Genomic DNA, 26,128 nt, shown 5'->3' on the forward strand with positions numbered 1-26,128 from the left:
AATTTGTTTCCAGAAAGCTTGATTTGTACTATTAGTAGAGTTTAATCAAAGTACATACTCTGTAGCAATATTTTTCATCTTTTTACACTACTATTAGATGGAACGCAAAATACGGTTATTTTGTCAATAACTTCACTATAAATACTATAATAGCTTAAAACGAAAATTTCTTTTTTTTTTGTTCTATATTTGAAAGAGTGAGTAATATCGTTTGAATTTTGCATTTGAATAAAACATCATGTTTGATAAACGTCTCACATCTATTCAAACCGTCGGACATGTCTGGTACACTATTTTTCACTTTTAATCCTTGCCTGATAATTTTGAAAGCCTCTAGAACTTCTTGATCTGACGGATTCTTCTCCTCAGGTTCGTCACAGTCATCATCATCATCATAGTCAGTTCAAAGAATTGAAATGTGTGTCAAAAGCAATAATGGGAAAGTTCAGTCGTTCTGGATGGTCTACGATCTGCCTGGTCTACAATAATGACAAGCTCTTGGAATTCAATTTCCAGTAACTTGCATTCAATTTCCGACATGTGTTTCAACCTCTATTGACTGTCTACCACTCTATCTTTTTCCTACCTGAATTGTTATTATTTTTAGTCTAATGACCTTTCTGCTGAAACTAGAGAATTCCTTGAAAATTACCGTCTGCTTCCCATACACACTACACTTTGTATGTTGAAGTGAAGAGAAAACTTTGTTGTTGAGAGGTCCGAAATTCGTTAAATAGAGGTAAATAAGCAGCAAAAACTCTAGATGTCATGGGACCAGGTGAAAATTCGTTGTGTAGAGGATTTCGTTGAGAGAAGGCTCGTTATAGAGAGGTTCGACTGTAATTAATCAACAAAAATATTCAATTGCATTATCAAATCATTTGGGAAAAATTTTTCCCTGACGAATGTAATATAATAATTCATCGTGTTGAACAAGAATAAACACTCAATATCACACCCGATATACCAGTAAAATCGGCAACGCTGTCCCAATATCTTTCCCTACTGCCAAACGAGGACCTGACTGTATAATTAGAAGCCTAAACAGAGTGTGTTGGGTAGGGGCGTGGGCTAATATTGTACGGCAAGAGGTATTAATACAGTGAGAATGACCTAAAAGCGTCAGTATAGACCAGTATATTGCTTCCCATTTTTCAATGCTGTCACTTTTGAGTGAATCTCACTATAGTGAGGTCCACGTTATAATGGCAGTGGAGAAAGATAGGAGAACAACGTTGCCAATCCTCTGTCTTCTACAGACGGTATCTGATACAGGTTTATTGATGTGATTTTTATTAACAGTTCTGTTCTTTCTCGTTAGAAATAATCAATTATATTTTACAGATGGGAATTACTGAGATATTGCAATTATTCAAATGCTAATGAATTATTAATTATTATCAAACGGAAATCCAAATTAGGATCGAATTTTAAATAGGGAGTACTGGGTTCGATTCCCGGGCTGACAAATAATTCTTGAATGGTAGCGCTCATCGAATTTCCATCTAGCTGTTTACCCTGTTGTCAATATTTGCAGTAGCAGAAGTCTTCGGGGGTGATTCACAGCATAGAGAAACAATAGCATAAGTAGATATCCCATGGTATAGGGCGTTTATGTCGCAACTTTTACTGTTATCTCAAGCTGATAGTCCACGTAGTTCTTCCCTGTGAAGCTTTATGAAGCTGGTAGTCTCTCATATTGTGCCGTTCATACACTCTTACCCGGTCAAAACTGTTAAAATCGACAATAATCGACAGTAATCGACTTAAGATAACAGTAAAAGTTGCAACATAAACGCCCAATACCATGGGATATCTACTTACGCTATTGTTTCTCTATGATTACAGCATTTAATTTGGATTTTCGTTTGATAATAATAATAATTATATTCTATTAAGCAAGAAATTATATTTTTGATGATGAATTTTCATGATTAAAATTGAATATTTGGTTGATAAATTAATTATTCTACATTGTTGAAAGACGATCTGGAACAGAGCAAATCGAGAAAGAGATAGCGCTATACGCTTTGTTGAATGATAGACAAGGATAGCAATACCATTGCTAATCAAACACTGCCATTATAACGTGGACCTCACTATAGAATGCATGTCTTTGTGGATGCACAGTAAGATGTCCCCCGGGGGTATATACCATCCAAACCATTACTAAGCTAGATACCACCAGACAATACCTGCCTATCTCTTCATTACGAGTGTACGATGCAATTCCACCTCACCCTTCCAAAAACAACCCCTCTTCCACATACTGTTCCAGCCACCCCTATCATTGAAGCAAATCTCTTGAATCACCTCAAAACGCATTCAAGCCCATACTTCATATCACCCACATACAGCTTCATCACAAATCCTGATGTGAATAATTTGGATCGAATAAGATTGAATTCTTATCAGAATTCTAATTAGATTGAAAACGAATATCCAAATTAAATGCTTTGAATCACCCTGAAGACTTCTGCTACTTCAAATATTTATTTATTTATTCGTTGATATAATTACAAATCATATGAATATGATGGGGGTAGAACAATAGGCATAGCCCAGAACTATTCTGTTCCCAAATTTTGAAAATAATGAAATGTCCGAAAAATAGGTTATGTTCTTACTGAGGAAATTTAAAGTTCAAAGTTCTGTCCAAGAATATATATTAGCTAGAAATTTTGAATTTAGAATGATTAAAATACCAAATTATAGTCAAATTTTGCACTTAATATCACCGCACTTTGAATAAATTAAGTTATTTCAGAAAATTTTGAAGCCAAAAATATATTAAATAAACATATATTAACAATGAAGCCAGTTTAGAGAATTGATTTACATTTGTATTTGATTGAGTTTTGTCCTAAATTTCAAACGATTTGACTTCAGGAATTTGATCTCTTCAGTAGACAATCAGAGATTGACAATGGTGTAATAACCGAAACTGGTCTTTCTAAGTATCAATAAATCTGAGGTTTTTGACAATTTCTTAAACTTTTTCATTTCATTTAACATGGATAATTACCACAATATCAACTTCTCAACTACACAAAAACACCTCCTTGATTTGTTGAGAACCTACCTAACAAATAATACTGAAGAGATCAAATTCCTGAAATCAAATCGTTTGAAATTCAGGACAAAACTCAATCAAATACCAATGTAAATCATTTCTCTAAACTGGCTTCTTTGTTAATATATTTATATCATAATGACAAGGTTAACAGCTAGATGGAAATTCGATGAGAGCTACTATCACACAACAATATTTGTCAACCTGAGAATCGAACTCAGTACTTACTAATTGTCTCAAAACACATCCAAGCCCATGCTTCATATCGCCCTCCTACAGCTTCATCACTAATACTGAGGTAAATAATTTGGATCAAATTAGATTGAATAATTCCTATCAGAATTCTAATAAGATTGAAAACGAAAATCCGAATTGAAAGCTTTGAATCACCCCGAAGAATTCTGCTACTGCAAATATTGACAACAGGGTGAACAGCTAGATGGAAATTCGATGAGCGCTACTTTTAAAAAAATATTATTGTCAGCCCAATTATTGGCATGAAAATCCTAGTATATTAAGCGAGCAATTTCCGTATTCACATATCTGGTTATTTTTACTTACCTCGCCCTACTACCATAGGTAAGGAAAGTATTGCTTTCCAAAAAAAATTAAGGTACCCCAATTTTAAGTTTTCTATATGTTTCAAGGTCCCCTGAGTCCAAAAACATGATTTTTTGGTGTTGGTCTGTGTGTATGTATGTGTGTGTGTGTGTGAATGTGTGTGTGTATGTGTGTGTGTGTATGTGTGTATGTCTGTGAACACGATAACTCAATTCCTTATTAACCGATTGACTTGAAATTTTAAACTTAAGGTCCTTATACCATGAGGATCCGACAATAAGAAATTCAATCAAATTCAATTCAAGATGGCGGAAAAAATGGCGGATAATCACTGAAAAACCATGTTTTTCACGGTTTTCTCGAAAACGGCTTCAACGATTTTCTTCAAATTTATACCATAGCTATTCATAAGCCCTATCAACTGACATGAGTCTCATTTCTGGGAAAATTGCAGGAGCTCCGTAATATTATTGAGAAAAATGGCAGATAATTACAAAAAAACCATGTTTTTCACGATTTTCTCAAATATAACTTGACCGATTTTTTTTCAAATTCATACCCTGTATAGTTATTTATCAGCTCTATCAACTGGCATGAGTCTCCTTTCTGGGAAACCAATGGGGGGTTCACCTCATCCTTGAGAAATGGACTTAGTAACCTCCTTCTCGTGCATGAGGTAGGTAGGTAGCGCAGTTCATAAAAAGAACACATAGTCGAGATATTTCATCTGTAGAACAGCTGTTTTTACGACTTTAAAAATCGACGACTAGAAAAAAATCATTTCATTTCACAATTCACACAAAGAAAAAGTTCTCTGAAAGCAATTATATATACACATATACAGAAGTCTGATCGTAGTTTCAAATATGAGCAAGGAAAGTTGTGTGAGTGTACCACACCAGATTCTTTATATGGTTTTTATGTTTAATGGATCTCGAAAACGGCTCTAACGATTCTCACGAAATTTGGAACATAGTAGGTTAATGATATAGAAATTCGATTGCACTAGGTCTCATCCCTGGGAAAACTCGATGAACGACATCAAAAAGATAATAATTCATCCTTGTCTGAAACAGCTGCGGAGAGTAAAAAAGTGAGTGAGTATGTAAAAGTTTTACATTGCTGTACGGCATGGAAGCATGGACTTTGAAAAAGTCAAACCTCAAAAACATCGAAGCATTTGAAATGTGGTGCTATAGAAGGATGTGGAGAATACCATGGACAAGAAAAGTGACAAATAAGGAAGTAATGTTAATGATGGCAGAGGAATGTGAAGTTGTTGCGACTATAAAGAGAAGAAAATTGCAATATTTGGGCCATGTAATGAGGGGTGAAAAGTATGAGCTGTTGAGACTTGTATTGCAAGGAAGGATCATGGTGAAGAGGAGTGTGGGAAGAAGAAGGATATCCTGACTGCGTAATTTAAGAGAATAGTATGGCTGCAACTCAAGGGAACTATTCAAGGCTGCAATCGATAAAGTGAAAATTGCCGTGATGATTTCCAACCTCCGATAGGAGAAGGAACAAGAAAAAGAAGATGAGTATGTGAAAAATCAATATATCGCATCCCCGAAATTCATAAGATGACGTCTATAACGAGCTGTGAAATATAAACACGATCATTTTAGAGAATTGTGTTCTGTTTATCAATAAACTAGCCGTCAGGCTCGCTTCGCTCGCCATATCCGACTAGCCAGGAGGCTCCGCCCCCTGGACCCCCGACTGACTCGTCCAAATATGAGATCAGCGGGCTCGCTTCGCTCGCCTGCATGTAGACTCAGCGGAACCTCTGTACCGAATTTGAACGTATTACAGTATGTCAATTTGATCTCGAAAAACACCTGTTACTATATCGGCGTATCTTTGGCGAACAAAATTCTTCCACCTCAGCTAAACCTGTGAACTGAATTTTTTTAAATATATTTCCATCAATTATTGAAAAAGGTGAGGTAACGCAGAAAAGCTGAGAAAACGCTAATTTTGGGCGTATCTTTGGCGTTTTTTCAAATTCCTTCTAACACAACATTATTGCACCCCAGCTAAGCTTCTGTAGTAAAATTGAACATTTTCTGTTTATTTGTTCTCGATAAAGCTAAGAAAACGCTAAAATACGCAGTTTTTTTGCGTAAGTTATCTTTGGAAATTTTTCCAAATCCATTCTTATTGCGCTTCTAAAGGGCCAAATGAACACACCTACCAAATTTGAAATGTTATGTTATATTTTTATCATATGTTAGGACGATCCAGTCGGGGGTCCAGACTAAACATCTGGCTAATCGGATATGGAGAGCGAAGCGAGACTGACGGCTAGTAATATAATATTCCCAGGAATAGCTCTGATTGAAGTAGCAGTGCCCAATCAATTTTTCCGCAATAAATCAGGACCTCCTGAATAGGTATTTAGGAGGTACTGGATAAATTGGTATTTAGGATGTCCTGGATAAATGCATTCCAATCTTCAACTTGGTGCCAACCTAACAAAGTCAACTCAACTTAATGCCAACCTGACAAAATTTTTAATTTAGTTACCAGGACAACTGTTTCGAAGAGGTACTCTCTCTAGATTATAGTTCTATATTAACATATGGTATGGACATTCCAATTATGATTTTAAGATATTGGAATAAGAAGAATAATTAAAATAAATACATGTATTTTCATACATGCTAAAAGACGAACTTTAAACCCTTCAAAACCACCCTTAGAGTTAAAATATCGCTGAAAGATTTCTTAGTGCGCCTCTAAAGGGCCAACTGAACATACCTACCAAATTTGAACGTTTTTGGTCCAGTAGAATTTTAGTTCTGCGAGTGAGTGAGTGAGTGAGTGAGTGAGTCAGTCAGTCAGTCAGTCAGACAGTCAGTGAGTGAGTGCCATTTCGCTTTTATATATATAGATAAAAATAACGAGCGAAGCTCGTTGCCCCGATAATTATTCATTTATGTGGCATTTGAAAAAATGCAACTTCTAATTTATTTACATGTGTAGACTGGCTGGCCGCTATGGCTTCATATAAAATGAGCGCTGCTACCCAGAGGTTGTCAGTTTGGTGTAAGGGTAAGCATTCCTGACTGGCAATTAGGAGGTACTGGGTTCGATTCCCGGGCTGACCAATAATTTTTGTATAATAGCGCTCATCGAATTACCATCTAGCTGTTCACCCAGTTGTCAATATTTGCAGTAGCAGAAGTCTTCGGGGTGATTTACAGCATTCAATTGGGATTTTCGTTTGATAATAATCCTATTATATTGAGCAAGCAATTTTTGTATTCATATAATTATCTGGTTATTTATGTTTAACGGATCTCGAAAACGGCTCCAACGATTTTCACGAAATTTGGAACACAGTAGGTTTATGATATGAAGATTAGATTGCTCTAGGTCTCATCCTTGGGAAAACTCGCTGAACGACATTGAAAGGATAGTTCATCCTTGGCTGAAACAGCTGGGGATAGTAAAAAATTGAGTATGTGGAAAATCAAAATGAATTATAATTAAATCAAATAAAAATCCCCCAGATTCATAAGATGACATACAGCCAGCTGTGAAATATAAACACGATCATTTAGAGAATTGTGTTCTGTTTATCAATGAATAAAAATCTGGTGTGGTACACTCACACAACTTTTCTTGCTCATTGAACTGTAAGCCCCATTCTTAAACAAGAATAATTCAGTAGAATAACATAATGACGATTGGCGGCAACATATTTGAAACTACGATCAAACTTCTGTATCTATGTGTATATATAATTGTTCTCAGAGTACTTTTTCCTTTGTTTAAATTGTGAAATTCTATTTTTTTTAAATTCGTTGGAACAGCTGTTCTACAGATGAAATATCTCGTCTATGTGTTATTTTTATGAACTGCTCTACCTACCTACCTCATGCACGAGAAGGAGGTTACAAAGTGCATTTCTCAAGGATGAGGTGGACTCCCCATTAGTTTCCCAGGAAAGAGACTCATGCCACTCGATAGAGCTGATAAATAACCATACAGGGTATGAATTTGAAAAAAATCGGTCAAGTCATTTTTGAGAAAATCGTGAAAAACATGTTTTTTTAGTAATCATCCGCCATTTTTCTCAAGAATATTACGGAGCTCCTGAAATTTTCCCAGAAATGAGACTTATGTCAGTTGATGGGGCTTATGAATAGCTATTCATAGTATAAATTTGAAGAAAATTGTTAGAGCTGTTTTCGAGAAAACCGTGAAAAACATAGTTTTTTAGTAATTATCCGCCATTTTTCTCAAGAATATTACGTAGCTCCTGAAATTTTCCCAGAAATGAGACTTATGCCAGTTGATAGGGCTTATAAATAGCTATCCATGGTATAAATTTGAAGAAAATCGTTAGAGCCGTTTTCGAGAAAAACGTGAAAAACATGGTTTTTTAGTAATTATCCGCCATTTTTTTCGCCATCTTGAATCGAATTTTATTGAATTTCTTATTGTCGGATCCTCAAAAGGACCTCAAGTTTGAAATTTCAAGTCAATAGGTTGATTAGGAATAGAGTTATCGTGTTCACAGACATACACACACAAACACACACACACACACACACACACACACACACACACACACACACACACACCACACACACACACACACACACACACACACACACACACACACACACACCACAAACACACAAACACACACACACACACACACCACACACACACACACACACACACACACACACATACACACACACACACACACACACACAAACACATAAAGACACACACACACACACACACACACATCCACACACACACACACACACACACACACACACACACACACACACACACACACACACACACACACACAGACCGACACTCAAAAGTCATGTTTTTGGACTCAGGGGACCTTGAAACGTATAGAAAACTTGAAATCAGGGTACCTTAATTTTTTTCGGAAAGCAATACTTTCCTTACCTATGGTAATAGGGCAAGGAAAGTAAAAATAACGAGCGAAGCTCGGTGCCCCGATATTGAAAATATATACAGAAATTGCTCGCTTAATATAGTAGGATAGATGAGTGACCATTGACCAACCTTCTGTTCACTAACTTTACATCATGTATGACGAACATGTGTGTTCACACAAAAATGTTCAACACCCTTGTCCTGAAGTTAGCGACCATACTTAGTGCAGTAATCGTCATCAATTCCATGAAAATCAATCAGAGGAGACATCTTTTCAAAAACGCATTCCCCGATTGGTTCTCGTCTTAGACCAGTTATAGAATAGACACGCTGGGAAGTCTAGCCTCTGAAGCCAACATCTACAGCCAAATCCACCCATCTTGACGTCACAACTAAGCTAACAACAATGCATTGTTCAACAACAATGTAAGTTACACAGCACAAATACTTACACAACAAACTAAAAAAAATTTCTATAATCTCTTTACGATGCGTGACGTCATTGCTGTGACGTCAAGATGGGTGGATTTGGCTGTAGATGTTTGGCTTCATCGACTTTCAGTATGAGTATACAATGAGCCGTGTCTATTCTATAACTGGTCTAAGGTTCTCGTGAGCTTAATCACGGTTAAAATTTCAACGGCTTTGTGCAACCGGCACCTAAACTCCATTAACTTTCTTGGAAGCTTTTAGCAGATGACACAACTTCTCTGTCGAACATGTGTGTTCACACTTGTCCTGTTGTTAGTGGCCAACCTAACAATATCAAGCCTGGGATAACACTATCCAGGAACTTCATTGAATAGTTTGTGTTTGTGAAACAATGAATTTCTCGGAAAGTGTTATCAGGATTATGTTAGTGAGCATTTCTCCTGGATGATATTGTTGCTTACCATTTACCCCATTGCTATCAGTTTGTAGTGAGCTGACAATCATTTATAGTGAACTACAGTTCCACTTTATAGTGAGGTCCACGTTATAATGGCAGTGTTTACTTAGCAATGGTATTGTTATCCTTGTCTATCATTCAACAAAGCGGAGAGCGCTATCTCTTTCTCCCTTTGCTCAGTTGCCAAATCATCTTTTAACTCTACAGAGACACACTTACTTTATGCTAACACGGTAGACACACTGGGGTGTTCAACACCCCAATTCAATTTTGCGTGGCTCTTTGAAAAATATAGAGAAAAAAAGTACTTATCCCATACTTCATCATTTCTTAATCATTTTTTTCAAAGTGAATACAGAAATCGAAAGTAGAGCACTGCTTATAGATAGATAGATAGATAGATAGAAAATGCCTTCATTCAATATAAATAACAATAATAAGACTACAATCATGTTACAAAATAAACAATTAAAAATTATATAATTAAGATAATGATTGTGCTAGATAAAAAACATGAGACAAAAAACTTGACATAACCATAAAGGTTGTCTGCCATAGTTGGTAGGCCTATTCTACAAAAACAAAGGAAATTCGAAATTTTGTGAAAACAATTAACATTAGAAACCAAACAAAGAAAAAAAATAAAATAAAGAACCTGCTACATAAAGAACAAATACATCAATAAAGCTGAACAAAATGAAATAAATACTACTATAATGCCACAGTAATTTTCCTTTTTATATTTAATAATATTAAACTCTCTAATCATTCCATTTCTATTACTAACTGCCCTTTCCACATATCGCGCTAAGAGACTCCACTCTTTTTCCATTTAACCACTCCATCATCTCTATATCAATATTTATTGCTTATCAATATTTATACTAATCATTCTAGAGGTACGTATGTTCCGCCTGAGTGTTGGAGCTCCTCTGGTTTGAACGAATGACTTGATCATTGTCAATGACAACTTCATCAAAAACTCACGTCTCTTCATTTTATTGTTTTGAATCTCAAGTTGTAGAGAAACATAGCATAGTGACAATAAAGTAAATCTTTGTAATAAAAGTATTTGATAAAAGTCCCACGTAAAAGACACCCCTACGAAGAACAAGATGAGCTGGTGACCTTTGTAGAATGCTATTACTGACTGGAAGTGGTGGAGGGAGAGTATTTGACAATACTACAAACCTAATTTAGACTGGGCATAAATTACCAACTGTTTGATATTGTTAACTGCAGAACAGAAAAAAAATCCCTGGGGTGTGAAACACCCCAGTGTGTCTCTTTAGGGCTAACAATGTGGAATTGACAAAATATAATTCCTCGCTCAATAGAATATAATAGATTATTTTAAACGAGAATGAACAGTTAATATTACATCAATAAACCTGTATCATCTACCGTCTATAGCAGGGGTCTCCAACCTTTTCCATCCAAGGGCCACATTGTTAATTCTAGGGAGGCTTAGAGGGCCAATAACAAGGATGTACGTGGTATTTGACTTGTGAGCCACAAACGACGGGGGATTTGGGGGGTGTAGAATTATTATATTTCCATTAAAATAATATGAGGAGTTTTAAGTAGGTTTAACTAAAACACAGGAAGAAACGAACCAATTCACTTCATTTCAATACAAAGTCAAATGTATCGAGTGTAAAATAGTCATAAGAAAACTTGAGAATGCATGAGTTTAGCAAGTTAAAAAAAATATGATAACTTTTTTAAAAAGTAATAAGAGAACTTGACAATACACGAATTTACAAAAAGTTACCAAGCTGAAAGAGAATATTTATTTTTAGTGAAAAGATTGCATTTGTTTTCAACTTAAAATGTCCGCCCATTTAGGCTCAAACTTTGTGGTTCCAATCATTGATATTGATTTCAAATGTACATCTGATAAGAAAGATCTGTATTCGGATTTAACAAACTTCCTTTCAGAAAATGTCTGCTCACAATAAATTTTAGGTAGATCCAAAAAGAGAAAACATAGCTTCAGCATGATTTTTTATGTTTTTAAAGTCTTTTATTGGGAAAGAACTGTAAATGGAAGTAGGTTACCTTCTTTGTGTAAATATATACTTTTAAAAATCTGTTGCAATACCTAGCGCTTGGCGGGCCGGATGTGGCCCGCGGGCCGTAGGTTGGAAAGCCCTGGTCTATAGAAAGCATCAACAAGACAGAGGATCGGCAACATTGTTCTGCTATCTTTCTCAACTGCCATTATATGTGAACCTCACTATAGAGTGTGTGATCAACTCGAACGGTCCTAATGAATGGATGCCATTTAACTGATGCTGGCAGATTAAGGTGAATTTGGCTTTGGATAGTTTCAAAGGCAGCAATCTCATTGCTTCAACCACAGCTAGAGCCGACTCAAAGGTTCAAAACACCAACTCATAATAGACCAGTGGAGAGGTATTCAAATTGACAACTTACCGAAGCTGTAATAACTGCTTCCAAACCAGATATTGACACTCTACTATAATGCGGTTCACGTTATAATGACAGTATTTGATCAACTTTGGTTTTGCTATCCTAGTTTATCATTCGACAAAGCCGGTGGTACTATCCTTTTCGGGGTCCACAACGATGCCAATTATGTTTTTGACAGTGAAGAAATATAATTAATTAATGCCGAGAATCGGTATAGCTATTCTTCTATCTTCATCCACTGCCATAATATCGTAGACCGCACTATATTGACACTCTACTATATTATCACACATGGACTATACACGTACTGAAGCTATCCTTTACTATTGAACGAGCAATTTCTGTTTGTATCCTACTAACCGTCAGGCTCGCTTCGCTCGCCATATCCGTCTAGCCAGGGGGCTCCGCCCCCTGGACCCCCAACTGGATCGTCCAAAAATGAGATCAGCAGGCTCGCTTCGCTCGCCTGAATTTTACATTTGAGCATTTTTATCATATGTTAGGACAATCCAGTCGGGGGTCCAGACTAAACGGATATGGCGAGCGAAGCGAGCCTGACGGCTAGTAATGTAATATTCCCAGGATTGAAGTAGCAGTGCCCAATCAATTTTTCCACGATAAATGCATTTCAATTTTCAACTCTCTCTAGATTATAGTTCTATAGTAACATATGATATTGAAATTTTAAATATAATTAAGATATTGGGAGGAGAAGAATATACATGCTAAGAGACGAACTTCAAAACCCTTAAAAACAACCCTTAGAGTTGAAATATTGCCAAAAGATTTCTTAGTGCGCCTCTAAAGGGCCAACTGAACATACCTACCAAATTTGAACGTTTTTGGTCCGTTAGATTTACAGTTCTGTGAGTGAGTGAGTGAGTCAGTCAGTGAGTGAGTGAGTGCCATTTCGCTTCTATAGATAGATTATATTGAGCGAGCAATTTCTGTTTATATTGAGAAGAAGAAGAAGAAGAGAAGAAGAGAGAAGAAGAAGAAGAAGAGAAGAAGCGAAGAAGAAGAAGAAGAAGAAGAAGAAGAAGAAGAAGAAGAAGAAGAAGAAGAAGAAGAAGAAGAAGAAGAAGAAGAGAAGAAGAAAGAAGAAGAAGAAGAAGAAGAGAATAAGAGAGAGAAGAAGAAGAGAAGAAGAAGAGAAGAAGAAGAAGAAGAAGAAGAAGAAGAGAAGAAGAAGAAGAAGAAGAAGAAGAAGAAGAAGAAGAAGGAAGAAGAAGAAGAAGAAGAAGACGAAGAAGAAGAAGAAGAAGAGAGAAGAAGAAGAAAAAAGAAGAAGAAGAAGAATAAGAAGAAGAAGAAGAAGAAGAAGAAGAAGAAGAAGAAGAAGAAGAAGAAGAAGAAGAAGAAGAAGAAGAAGAAGAAGAAGAAGAAGCAAGGCAGATTAGTGAGTGTTGTAGGGTTGAGACCTCATTACATCGGCTTCAGACCTCACCAACAGTCATAAAAACCAGCGGCAGCCCCAGCATTTAATAAAGGCAGAGTGTAAATTTTAAAATTCAATTTCAAGTTTTCATACAGCCAAGCTTTGGCTCATTATAGCTGCAACCTGAACTCGCCATCATTAACTGATAAAATTTGTGCGTTGAAAATTTAGAAAGAACTGCTATTCCTCGGAAACTCACCCTGAACTGCCGGCATACTCTGTGAATAGAATATATGCTTTCAATTCTCCATTGATTCAAACAATAAGTTCATCATCAAAAATGATAGGGAGAGAAAAAATGAGGTAACCTCGTGCTATTCCTCTCCCAAATTTATATTAGGTTACACATAGTCCGAAATAGGTTAAGTCTTGTAGTTGTTCACTTCACAAAATCCTATTATATTAGGTGAGCTATTTCTGTATGTATGTTTTTGACCGGAGCGAAGCTGAGATCTTAGTTTCGACTCGATCGACTTTCGTCTGTTTGTTTGTTTGTACCGCAGTTACAGTCGCAGTTATTGTCCGATTTGAATGAAATTTGGTATGCAAGTTCTTTGAAACAAGGCGCAAAAACGTATGTGTAACGATTTTTGATAGAACCTCTGGTTTTTTTGTAATATTTGAAAAACCAAACTAACCTCAATCCAGAAAGGATGTGTCTTTGATGATACAGCGATTCATTGCCATACTTTTTCGCATTTATTGTTATGAGCACATGGTGGGCGAGTCGGTTAGACCGTTGTCTGTCACTCTTGGGACCCAGGTTTCAATACTCACTCGTTCCTGCCAGAATTTTTTTGCAGATAATACTAATATTGTTTTATCTTATTCTAATAATATATCATTATAAAATAAATTATTTTGATGAGATAAAATAATTAAATTGAATCATCTTATTATTATTATCTAATTGATTTAACAAATTAATTGGATGAATTATTTTTTAAAAATCTTTATTGTATTGAAGTCCAATACTGCAATTGTAGAGAAAAATGTGTATGTAAAGGTATAAAGGTAATTTTTTTCCTTTTTGTGTAGTTGAGAAGTTGATATTGTGGTAATTATTAACATTAAATCAAAAAGACCAAGAAATTTTCGAAAAACCACAGATTTATTGATACTTGAAATTTATTTTATTTGTGAATACCGGTTTCGGTAATTACACCATTGTCAATCTCTGATAAACTCTGATAATGACCGAAACCGGTCTTTCTAAGTATCAATAAATCTGTGGTTTTTGACAATTTCTTAGTCTTTTTCATTTAAAAGGTATGTATTTGATATAAAAGTACTCCTTGATAAGTCCGGTGTCCCTGGAAACAGTGTCTCTAGCACTTTCAATGGAGAAAATAATAGATTACAATCATGGCTAAATCTTCACAATATACTGTACTTACTGTACTGGCCCTTTTCATCAGATTGAAAGTTGTATTCATGAGCGAGGTCTACTGTTTGCAGAACTACTAGTTTTATTAATGTATATCCAACGGATCTAGAAAACGGCTTCAAATCTGGGTTTACACCGATGTTATTAAGGAAAGTTTTTAAAATTTTTGTTTCTAACATCAGTTAATAACATTTTCTCTTATAACAAGGAATTTTCTGTTAAAAACACGAGTTATCAACTCTTGTTAAGAGAAAATGTTGACGATTCAGTCAAGATTATAACTTTGACAACGACTTTGACCTTGAGTGAGTCAAAAGTAAGAACTCGCTAACGCTCGTTCAATAAACTACTCGAGTAAAAATAGATTATAATGATTCAAAAATAATTCAACCTTGATTAGAGCAGTGAAGGATGAAATGAACCACTACAAAAAACTGAAGATACAAAAACATAACCTCAAAAATGTTGTTGAAGCCTTTCACTGATTGCCACAACCTGCATGACGATCATGTGTGTTCACACAACCATGTTCAACACACTGACCACACAAAGGCCCTGTTGCACAAAAGCCGGTTAATTTTCTACCGTGATTAATTTCAGGAGAAAAAATCAGAGAAGCCATCTTTTCAAAAACGCCTCCTCTGATTGGCTCTCGTGGAATTAATCTCGGTTTAAAATTAACCTGCTTTTGGGCAACCGGGCCTTACTTTTTACTTACCTTGTCCTATTACCATAGGTAAGGAAAGTATTTCTATACGTTTCATTACTTTCCTTGTCCTATTACCATAGGTAAGGCACGGTATTTAGATGAAAACGGTAGGGGTCATGAAATGTGTGCGCAGTGGCCAGCCAGCTACATTGCGTCATCGCCACCAACCGAGGTTTATAACACCTATTGGCAATTTATGAAAATTATTTGTTAAAAACAGATGATTGGATATAAAATGACGTCAGCGACACCGGAAATTTAGCACAAACATGCGCGTGACACCTACCGTCTTCTTCTATTTACCGTGAGGTAAGGAAAGTATTGCTTTCCAAAAACATTTAAAGTACCCTAATTTCATGTTTTCTATACGTTTCAAGGTCCCCTGAGTCCAAAAACATGATTTTTGAGTGTGTGTGTGTGTGTGTGTGTTGTGTGTGTGTGTGTGTGTGTGTGTGTGTGTGTGTGTGTGTGTGTGTGTGGTGTGTGTTGTGTGTTGTGTGTGTGTTGTGTTGTGTGTGTGTGGTGTGTGTGTGTGGTGTGTTGTGTGTGTGTGTGTGTGTGTGTGTGTGGTGTGTGGTGTGTGTGTGTGTGTGTGTGTGTGTGTGTGTGTGTGTGGTGTGTGTTGTGTGTGTGTTGTGTGTGTGTGTGTGTGTGTGTGTGTGTGTGTGTGTGGTGTGGTGTGTGTGTGTTGTGTGTGTGTGTGTGTGGGTGTGTGTGTGTGTGTGGTGTGTGTGTGTGTGTGTGTGGTGGTGTGTGTGTGTGGTGTGTGTGTGTGTGTGTGTGTGTGTGTGTGTGTGTGTGTGTGTTGTGTGTGTGTGTGGTGTGTGTGTGTGTTGTGTGTGTGTGTGTGTGTTGTGTGTGTGTTGTGTGTGTGTGGTGTGTGTGTGTGTGTGTGTGTGTGTGTGTGTGTGTGGTGTGGTGTGTGTGGTGTGTGTGTGTGTGTGTGTGTTTGGGTGTGTGTGTGTGTGTGTGTGTGTGTGTGTGGTGTGTGTGTGTGGTGTGTGTGTGGTGTGTGTGTGTGTGTGGTTGTGTGTGTGTGTGTGTGTGTGTGTGTGTGTGGTGTGTTGTGTGTGTGTGTGTGTGTTGTGTGTGTGGTGTGTGTGTGTGTGTTGTGTGTGTGGTGTGTGTGTGTGTGGTGTGTGTGGTGTGTGTGGTGTGTGTGTGGTGTGTGTGTGTCTGTGAACACGATAACTCCATTCCTAATTAACCGATTGACTTGAAATTTCAAACTTAAGGTCCTTATACCATGAGGATCCGACAATAAGAAATTCAATAAAATTCAATTCAAGATGGCGGAAAAAAATGGCGGATAATTACTAAAAACATGTTTTTCACAGGTCTTTCGAAAACTGCTCTAATGATTTTCTCAAAATTTATACCATGGATAGCTATTTATAAGCCCTATCAACTGACATGAGTCTCATTTCTGGGAAAATTGCAGGAGCTCCATAATATTCCTGAGAAGAATGAATTTTGTTGAATTTCTATCACGATTTTCTCAAAAGCGATTTTTTTTTCAAATTCATACCCTGTATAGTTATATATCAGCTCTATTTACTGGCATGAGTCTCCTCCCTGCGAAATCAACAGAGGGTCCACCCCATCTTTGAGAAATTTACTTTGTAACCTCCTTCTCGTGCGTGAGGTAGGTAGGTAGAGCAGTTTATTCAAAAGAACACATGTAGATATTTTATTTGTAGAAGAGCTGTTTTGATAACTTTTCAAAAATCCTCAAATTCCATAATTCAAACAAAGGAAAATGTACTCTGAACACAATAACAATAGCATAATCGTTGTTTTAATTATTTAGCCGCCAATCGGCATAATGTTATTCCCCTAAATCATCCTCGTTTAAGAATGAGGCTTATAGATCAATGAGCAAGGAAAGTTGTGTGAGTGTACCTCACCAGATTTTTTATTATTCAGATATCAGTGTCACAGTTAGTTATAGTGAGCTCCACGTTATAATGACAGTGTTTGATTAGCAATGGTATTAATCAATTTATTCATCTATCTATTTATATATTTATCTATCCATTTATTTATTCATTTATCTATTCGTAGATACTATCACAAATTGAAATAAAAACAAAATAGAAATTTTGTAGTACCCTCTATTATTGAAAACTTAGAAATACTCAAACGACTAGTTTCAACCCTAGTCGTTTTTTATAATAAAGGGCACTTCAAGGTTTTTTTATGTTGTTATTATTAATCACAAATTGCTATCCTTGTCTATCATTCTACAAAGCGGATAGCGCTATTTCTTTCTAGCTTTGCTCTGTTACCAGATCGTGTTTTAACAATGCAGAACTAGTAATTTTAATCAACAAAATATTTCATCTTAATTATGAAAATCCATTACGAAATTATTGGATGATATAATTTATTGCTTAATAAAGTAAAATTGATTATTTCAAACAAGAATGAACAGTTAATATTCCATCAATAAACCAGTACCAGCTACCATCTATAGAAGGCATTGACAAGACAGATGATCGGCAACCTTGTTCTGCTATCTTTCATCACTGCCATTATAACGTGGACCTCATTGACCGAAGCGATGCTGAGGTCTTAGTTTCGACTCGATCGGCTTTTGTCTGTTTGTACCGCAGCTATTGGCCGATTTGGATGAAATTTGGTATACAAATTCTTTAAAAGAAGACGCAGAAACGTATGTGTAACGATTTTTGATAAGACCTCCGGTTTTAATATAAATTGATATAAATTGGGGCTCTCTAAAATGTGCTGTATTGAATGAATGGTATCGTTGGAATGCTATCGATAGAGGACAAGAGTTTGTTGTCAGCGGTGAACCTTGAAATGGTGAATCTTATTTAGAATCATTTTCCGTCTCACTATTGTCTGTGAGACGATTCATGGTCTAAATTGCCTACTGCATATTCCATTTTTCTGTCAGTTGACCGATTTTTTATAATTAATTGTTGAAAAATTTGTAATATTGTAAATATGTGGACGATATGAAGGTACCTCCTTGTGAGACATTTATAAGTCCGGTGTCCCTGAAACAATGTCTTTAGCACTTTCAATGGAGAAAAAATAGATGACATGGATAAATCTTCACAATATACTGTACTTTCTTAATGGCCCTTCTCATTAGTTTGAAAGTTGTAGGCTATTCATGAGCGAGGTCTACTGTTCGCAGAACTACTAGTTATAGTGACCACAACACTACTTACTCAGTTATTATTCAGAGATCAGTGTCACAGTTAGTTCAAATAACACAATCTACAACGTCTATTTTTGTGCACACGTGAGTTATTTTCGAAACGTGGAGGGACGCAAGGGTGAGGTTGGCAACACTGTGCCGACCCTCTAGCGCTCGCCGCGGCGTCACCTCGCATTACACAATGCCGCAGTTCAGGTCGAGAGCTTGCCGAGTTCGGACGTCTGTCTAGCGTCGGTTCTGCGAGCGGCTAACACACATTCACACACAAATCCCGTCACTAGTGTCTGTGCAACCAACGTCGCGATCCTACGAAAAATGTGACTCGGTCATCGTTTGTCGCAACAAATTGAAGGCCTAAAAAATAACGCAAGAAAATTCATTATTCCACTAGCCTTCCTTACACAATAATATCCTCCAGAACTATCTGTAATAAATTGCTACCTTCACCCACCACCCAAATTTTCTAGTTGCGCTGAAAAAAATTCTCCAGTGAAGCTAAAAAAAGTTTTCAAACTTCTCCATCTACTGAAAATTAAAATCCCAGTCTCAACTATTTTACAGTGCGATAAGAAATTTTTGCATAACATTATTCCCCCAAAAATGACAGTTGTTTAGTGCATATAAATGTTCGTGTGAAGTCAGTGAATTTTGCTAGTTCTTGCAACATTTTCCTGTGTGAGAGAGAGAGAGATCAATAGAATCAAGACAGATAAATAATTCAATTCAGATTGAGTGAGAAAATATTCAAACATAATACTGAAGTGGAGGTTTATTTCTGATTGAGAATAATTTTATCATGAAAGCTAAACTGAGATATGTGAAATTCGATTAGCTACTTTAATCCACCTCCACTATTCTAATATTGAACCATCAACATTCCTGTTATTGAAAGTTCTCATTTAAGATGTGATTTCTATAGTAGACTTCAGTAGTTATCCAGAAATCTATCACGAGTTCAAAAAGAGATTTTTTTGAGTGGTGATTTTCTTCCTGAGATAATATAAGTGTCTATTATCTGTGGTTATCAGTGAGCTATTACAACAGGGGGAGAACTCAGTATAGCTTGAAATCAAAGAATAGAATATCTCTTTACATTCCAAAAACGAACTTTTCAGTTGAAGTAATAATTCTTCATCAGTGAACGAATTTCGAAATCTAGTGTGTGTGTGTGTGACAAGTGAAGTATTTTCAGTTTTGTGGTCTAGAATTGTATGAGAAACCAGCTGGTTTTCAACGAAAATGTCGGATCTTGGAGGATTCTAACTGTCTGGGGATCTTCATCAGGAACCTGAGCACAAAATGGCAACACTGAAACTGTTGGCATTTCTTCTTATGAGTTCGTTTTTCGAAAAAGGTGAGTGACTTTGAAATTTATAAAACTCTCCTACAAAACAGAAATAATTATTATTCAACGAAAATTCCAATCAAATGCTGTAAATCAACCGGAAAACTTCTGCTACTGCAAATATTGACAACAGGGTAAACAGCTAGATGGAAATTCGATGAGCGCTACCATACAAAAAATTATTTGTAAGCCCGGGTATCGAACCCAGTACCTCCTAATTGTAGGCCAGCATTCAATTGGGATCTTCCTTCAATAATAATAATTAATTAATAAAGCATTTGAACAAATGCAACTCCCAATTTATTCTTTATCTCAGAACATAAATCTTTGTTCGGTTGCGTCACGGGAACATAGCATGAAGAGGAAATTCATTTACTCATTTATCTGATATACATATATCAATAAGGGTCACAGACATGACCTGTACAATTAGCCATGACGATAGAATATCTTTGAAGAGGATAGCGTTCCCCTTATAACAATAAAGTGATATAACTAATTAACAAAATATTTAATCTCAGTTATGGAAATTTATCATCCTATAAGCGAGGAATTTCTGTAAAGCTGATTATATTTTTATATTTGGTTATTTATGTCCAATGGATCTCGAAAACGGCTCTAACGATTTTCACGACATTTGGAACATATTAGGTTTATGATATGAAAATTTGATTGCACTAGGTCTCATCCCTGAGAAAACTCGCTGAAGGATATGATAAGGATAACAATTATTCATCCTTGGGAAAACAGATGATAATTTCGTCGTCTGTCGAAACAGAAAATGCATGTGTGGGAGAGAAACAAATAATCTATTTCCAGCTGCATAATCAATCAGCGAGAAATATTATAATCTGGACAATTTTATCGACTTGATCAAAATTATCTGATTTGTTGACATGACATGATAATCCTTCTAAACTGGAGTATATAATAATTTTCAAAGTTGATCATTATTTGACAATTTTCAGTGATTAGTGAGTGTTATTTTGTTATTGAATTTGGTTTGTAAATAATATAAATGAGAACTTTTTTGTTTTCGGACTGAAAATTTAACCTGAATTCAAGTGTATGGAACATAACCTTCTTTCTGGACTATTAATAGTGTATAAATCAAAATTCGGGTAAGAAAAAGTTTTGGGCTGTGCCTGTTTGTCCTTCCCCAATCATTTTAAAGAATTGTGTTCGGTTTATCAATAGTCAATAAATAAATAACGAGCGGAGCTCGGTGCCCCGATATTTCATTCATTAAGAAATATACATTTTCATCGCGAATGAAATATAATTGACTAGCCGTCAGGCTCGCTTCGCTCACCATATCCGTCTGGCCAGGGAGCTCCGCCCCCTGGACCCCCGTCTGGATCGTCCAAGAATGAGATCAGCAGGCTAGCTTCGCTCGCATGTATTTTTTATTTGAGCATTTTTATCATATGTTAGGACGATCCAGTCGGGGGTCCAGACTAAACGTCTGGCTAAACGGATATGGCGAGCGAAGCGAGCCTGACGGCTGGTAATATAATATTCCCAGGAATAGCTCTGATTGATGTAGCAGTGCCCAATAAATTTTTCCGCGATAAATGCATTTTAATCTTCAACTTGGTGCCAACCTAACAAAGTTAACTCAACTTAATGCCAACCTGACAAAATTATTAATTTGGTTACCAGTTAAGAGGTACTCTCTCTAGATTATAGTTCTATATTAACATATGGTATGGCCTTTTTTCAATTATAATTAAGAGAATAAGAAGAATATACATGCTAAAAGACGAACTTTAAACCCTTGAAAACCACCCTTAGAGTTGAAATATTACCAAAAGATTTCTTAGTGCGCCTCTAAAGGGCCAACTGAATATACCTACCAAATTTGAACGTTTTTGGTCCGGTAGATTTTTAGTTCTGCGAGTGAGTGAGTGAGTCAGTCAGTCAGTGTGTGAGTGCCATTTCGCTTTTATATTTATAGATTAATTTTAACAAGAATGAACAGTTGATATTACGTCAGATATCAGTATCAACTATCTCCTATTAAAAGCAGGGCAACGCTGTTCTTATATCTGTCTCCACTGTCATTTCAACGTGAACCTCATTATATGAACTTTCTCCTCAACTATATGAACATTCTATGCTCAATTTCTAAAGTTGAATTTATTTCAAAATTCTATTGATTGTTTTTATTTTGAGTGTACATCCCACTCAATTATCAATTTCTATTGATGGTTATTGGCCCATTTTCAATCCTCCATACGTAGATTTCATTACGTCGAGATCTCAGTTTTTCAAGTTTTGAAATAGACCCTTGCGGAGCACGGGTTTCCTGCTAGTATGTTATAAATTAACGAGCATAATGACGTCCCTTCTTCTCCCAAATATTCCATTCATTTCCTTGCATTGCTTTCATCAAATGACGTCATTAACCGTGATAGGATTCCAATACTTGCCGACTCCATGTCCTGAATCTTACTGCAGTTAACATGTATTGATAAAAATGATAATTGTCTATTTCAAATTCTTCAAGATTTCATTACGTCAAGATGTCAGTTTGTCAAGTTTTAAAATAGACCCTTGCGAGGCACGGGTTACCTGCTTGTCTATAATACAATAAAAGAAAGAACTGGGTTATACACATACGAGATAGGAAATTTATGTTTGACGCACCATCACGTCTCAACTACTCAACTGATTAACTTGAAATTTTGCATATATAGATTCTTAATCCGAGGATGGTTATAGTCCTATTTTCAATTCTTCAAGATTTCATTACGTCAAGTTTCCAAAATATACCCTTGCGGAGCACGGGTTTCCTGCTAGTCGGTTATAAATTAACGAGCATAATGACGTCACGCATTTTCTCCCAAATATTTCATTCATTTCCTTGCATTGCTTCCATCAAATGACGTCATTTAATCGTGATAGAATCCAATACTTGCCGACTTCATGTCGTGAATCTTACTGCAGTTAACATGTAGTGATGAAAATTATAATAGCTATTAACAGCCTACAATTAACAAATTGCTCTCATTAAACCTGTTTATTAAACCTGTGAACTGCAACAGTCTGTGATTTAGAAAGTCCTTTGTGACCAATTATTTATTGTTCAGTTCCAACTTCATAATAATTGTTTTCGCCACACTGCACAGAAAGCAGCTGTTTTCCAGTCCCTACGTAGATCTGAAAGACATTGTTTGCAGACGACTCTCGTCTGACGTCAGAACAGGTTTCTTTCCGGCCTAGGCCAGAAAGAATACCCTTTCCAGCCGCTAACATGGAACTAAGAAAGGTGATCAAAAAACAGCTGATCAAAAAACTTTTCATTATTCAATAATTAAAACATTTATAATAATATCATCTTATTGTCATTTGAAAGAATAAAAAAGTATAAACTCAACCTCCCACATAATTGAACATCATCTTTTAGGTTATTTAGACAAATCAGAATGAAAAATAAAAATACTTGAACAATTTCCTGATATTCAGATTACCTCAGATTTGCTAGAGCTATCACCTTCCACTTCTGCTTTCGGAAGTGCTTAGTAAACAACTATTCTCATGATTGTTTATTTCTGTATGTGGCAAAAAATAGCGTTCGCCCAACGGGCAAAAATGTTTTTCCGGCTCTCAATCTTTTCTAGTCCTCGGCCTAAGGCCTCGGACTTGAAAACCGATTTCGAGCCGGAAAAATTTCATTTTCTGCTCTAGGTGCGAAATATATACTATTTCACATTACTAAACAGTAAGGGGACGGTTTACGAGCTCGGAATTCAGCTAAGTTCTTGAGTTTTTTTGTTTTGTTTTTTAATAAATTCTCTGGATGTTAAACGACTCATCCAGCGGAGTTTATTCATAAATTCCGGAACATTACATATTATTTTTCATACATTTTCATCAATAATTGACCGAGCGAAGTGAGGTCTAAGATTCAAGTCAACGGTTTTCCATTTCTCCTTTTGTTAAAATGTTTATATGTTGCGCATTTACAGCGAAACGCAGCAATAGATTTTCATGAAATTTAACAGGTATGTTCCTTTTTGAATTTCGCGTCTACGTATACATTAGGTTTTTTAAATTTTGCATTTCAAGGGTAATACAAAAGGAAAAGGAGTTTCCTTCGAACACCAATATTACCGTAAAAATCAGACTATAGAATAATTATTCATCATAAATCAGCTGTCGAGTGGATTATAAATTGCAAGCCATGACGCATGCATCCAATATCTCAATGTATCTTGGTAAAAATCAGCTGCTATGTGGATTATTAATTGTATCCCTCATTGAATGCGATTTTCATGCACTATTAAATGAACTATTGATAGCATGCAATAACGCATGCAATTGATAACTCAAATAACATAGTATTGTCTCTCGAGCTTTCTCTGCTTTGAACTCGGGCTGTCCTGATGCCAGTACGTCTTGAAGGAGATTAGCTTTTGATGTGAGTATTTTTGATACGCCAACCCCAACAGCCATTAGCCGTTTTCACACCGATATCTCGCCGACACAACATACAGACAGGATTTACTCTCATCAACAGTATAGGAGGAGGCTGCGGTTTATAACTGCGCGAGGTCTACTGTTCACAGAACTACTGGTATATACGTCGACGCGTGATTAAAAAAGGATCATACCTGTCAAATTTCATAAAAATCTATTGCCGCGTTTCATCGTAAAAGCGCAACATATGAACATTTACACATTCAAACATTTAAACATTAAGAGAAATGCCAAACCGTCGACTTGAATCTAAAGGTGCGTACAGATATACGCGCCGCGAACATGAGCAATTCACTTTTAATCAGCTGACTATATCTGTATTTTTAAAGAAACGGTAAGATACAGATATAAAAAGCTTGGCATCAGCTGATTACAAGTGAATTGCTCATGTTCGCGGCGCGTATATCTATACGCACCTTTAGACCTCACTTCGCTCTGTCAACTAAATATAGAATTTGAAATTGTTGTTAACAGCAAAGTAAATAAAAACATCTCAGACAGGATTTACTCTGATGGACAGTATAAGAGAAGGCGTGGTTTATAACTGCGCGAGGTCTACTGTTCACAGAGCTACTCGTACAATGATACTAAACTGAGTTATTATTTCTTACCTATAAATTACCTTATTTGAAAAGAATACTACTCGAATCTAAATCCTACTTACTATTAGTTCCTCACTACTTTGTATTCCAATACTGAATAACCAATGTCTAATTTTTCTTTTGAAATTTTCCTCTCCTTTGATTTCTATTGGTATTCTATTAAGGTGCGTACAGATTTACGCGCCGCGAATATGATCAATTCACTTTTAATCAGCTGATGCCAAGCATTTTTTATCTGTATCTTAACGTTTCTGGAGAAATACAGATATAATCAGCTGATTAAAAGTGAATTGCTCATGTTCGCGGCGCGTATATCTGTAGGCACCTTTAGATATTGTAGGCCCTAAATATCCCAGTGATCTAGCTACGTAGCTATTTAGCTAAGTTACATCAAGTTTTAAAATAGTCCCAATCAATCTAAACACCGCCAAATCTGTCTAGCAAAATTATATGTTTGACAGATCATCATGTCTAAGCTACTGGATTGATTAACTTGAAATTTTGCAAATATATTCTTAAATAGCCGAGGATGGTTCTAGGCCTATTTCAAACTCTTCAAGATTCCACTCGGTCAAGTTTTCAGTTTGTCAAGTTTTAAAATAGACCCTTGCGGAGCACGGGTAACCTGCTAGTCAATCATCACATTCTTCTCATATACTAGAAAAATATGAAATCAACTTCACTCAAAGCTTACGGGAATAAAACTCTCAATTCATCAAGTTTTTAGCTCTTAATTGCAGCAAAATATATGAGGGTAAATTGAGGCCTGACCCTTCATTACTGGCGGGATGAAAGATAATTCCTCAAGTGCTCAGAGGGGCCCACATTTTCTGCTCGACGCTAAGTGAGTTTAATTGCAAATGGCGCTCAGAATTCAATTCACCTCTGAATGTTTGGCGAAAAACTCAATTGACAAAAACAACTTGTCAGGGTGAATAATTGAAGTAGTTGGGTAAAAGTTGGAAAATATGTCAACCGTCATTAGTAAGGTTGTTGCAGTTAAACGGAATATTGCAGCGACGTAAACGTTCAAAGAGGCAGAGAGAGAGAGAGTGAGAGAGAGAGAGAGTGGGTGAGCATG

The 26,128-nt window shown here is 36.2% G+C and overlaps 1 protein-coding gene across 2 annotated transcripts in view; it reads left to right on the forward strand.

The window, feature by feature from the left end:
* Nucleotides 1-18,806: 18,806 nt before the first annotated feature.
* Nucleotides 18,807-26,128, forward strand: part of LOC120348747 (SPEG neighbor protein-like) — a 441,368-nt gene continuing 434,046 nt past the window's right edge. For both annotated transcript variants that reach the window (XM_039435554.1, XM_039435555.1), the window contains exon 1: nucleotides 18,807-19,972. In XM_039435554.1, coding sequence (XP_039291488.1) covers nucleotides 19,918-19,972 — 55 coding nt within the window. In that variant the 5' untranslated portion in view covers nucleotides 18,807-19,917. The remainder of the gene's footprint in view (nucleotides 19,973-26,128) is intronic.

This window comes from Nilaparvata lugens, chromosome 9 (genome assembly GCF_014356525.2).
Source record: "Nilaparvata lugens isolate BPH chromosome 9, ASM1435652v1, whole genome shotgun sequence".
Lineage (NCBI taxonomy): Eukaryota > Metazoa > Arthropoda > Insecta > Hemiptera > Delphacidae > Nilaparvata > Nilaparvata lugens.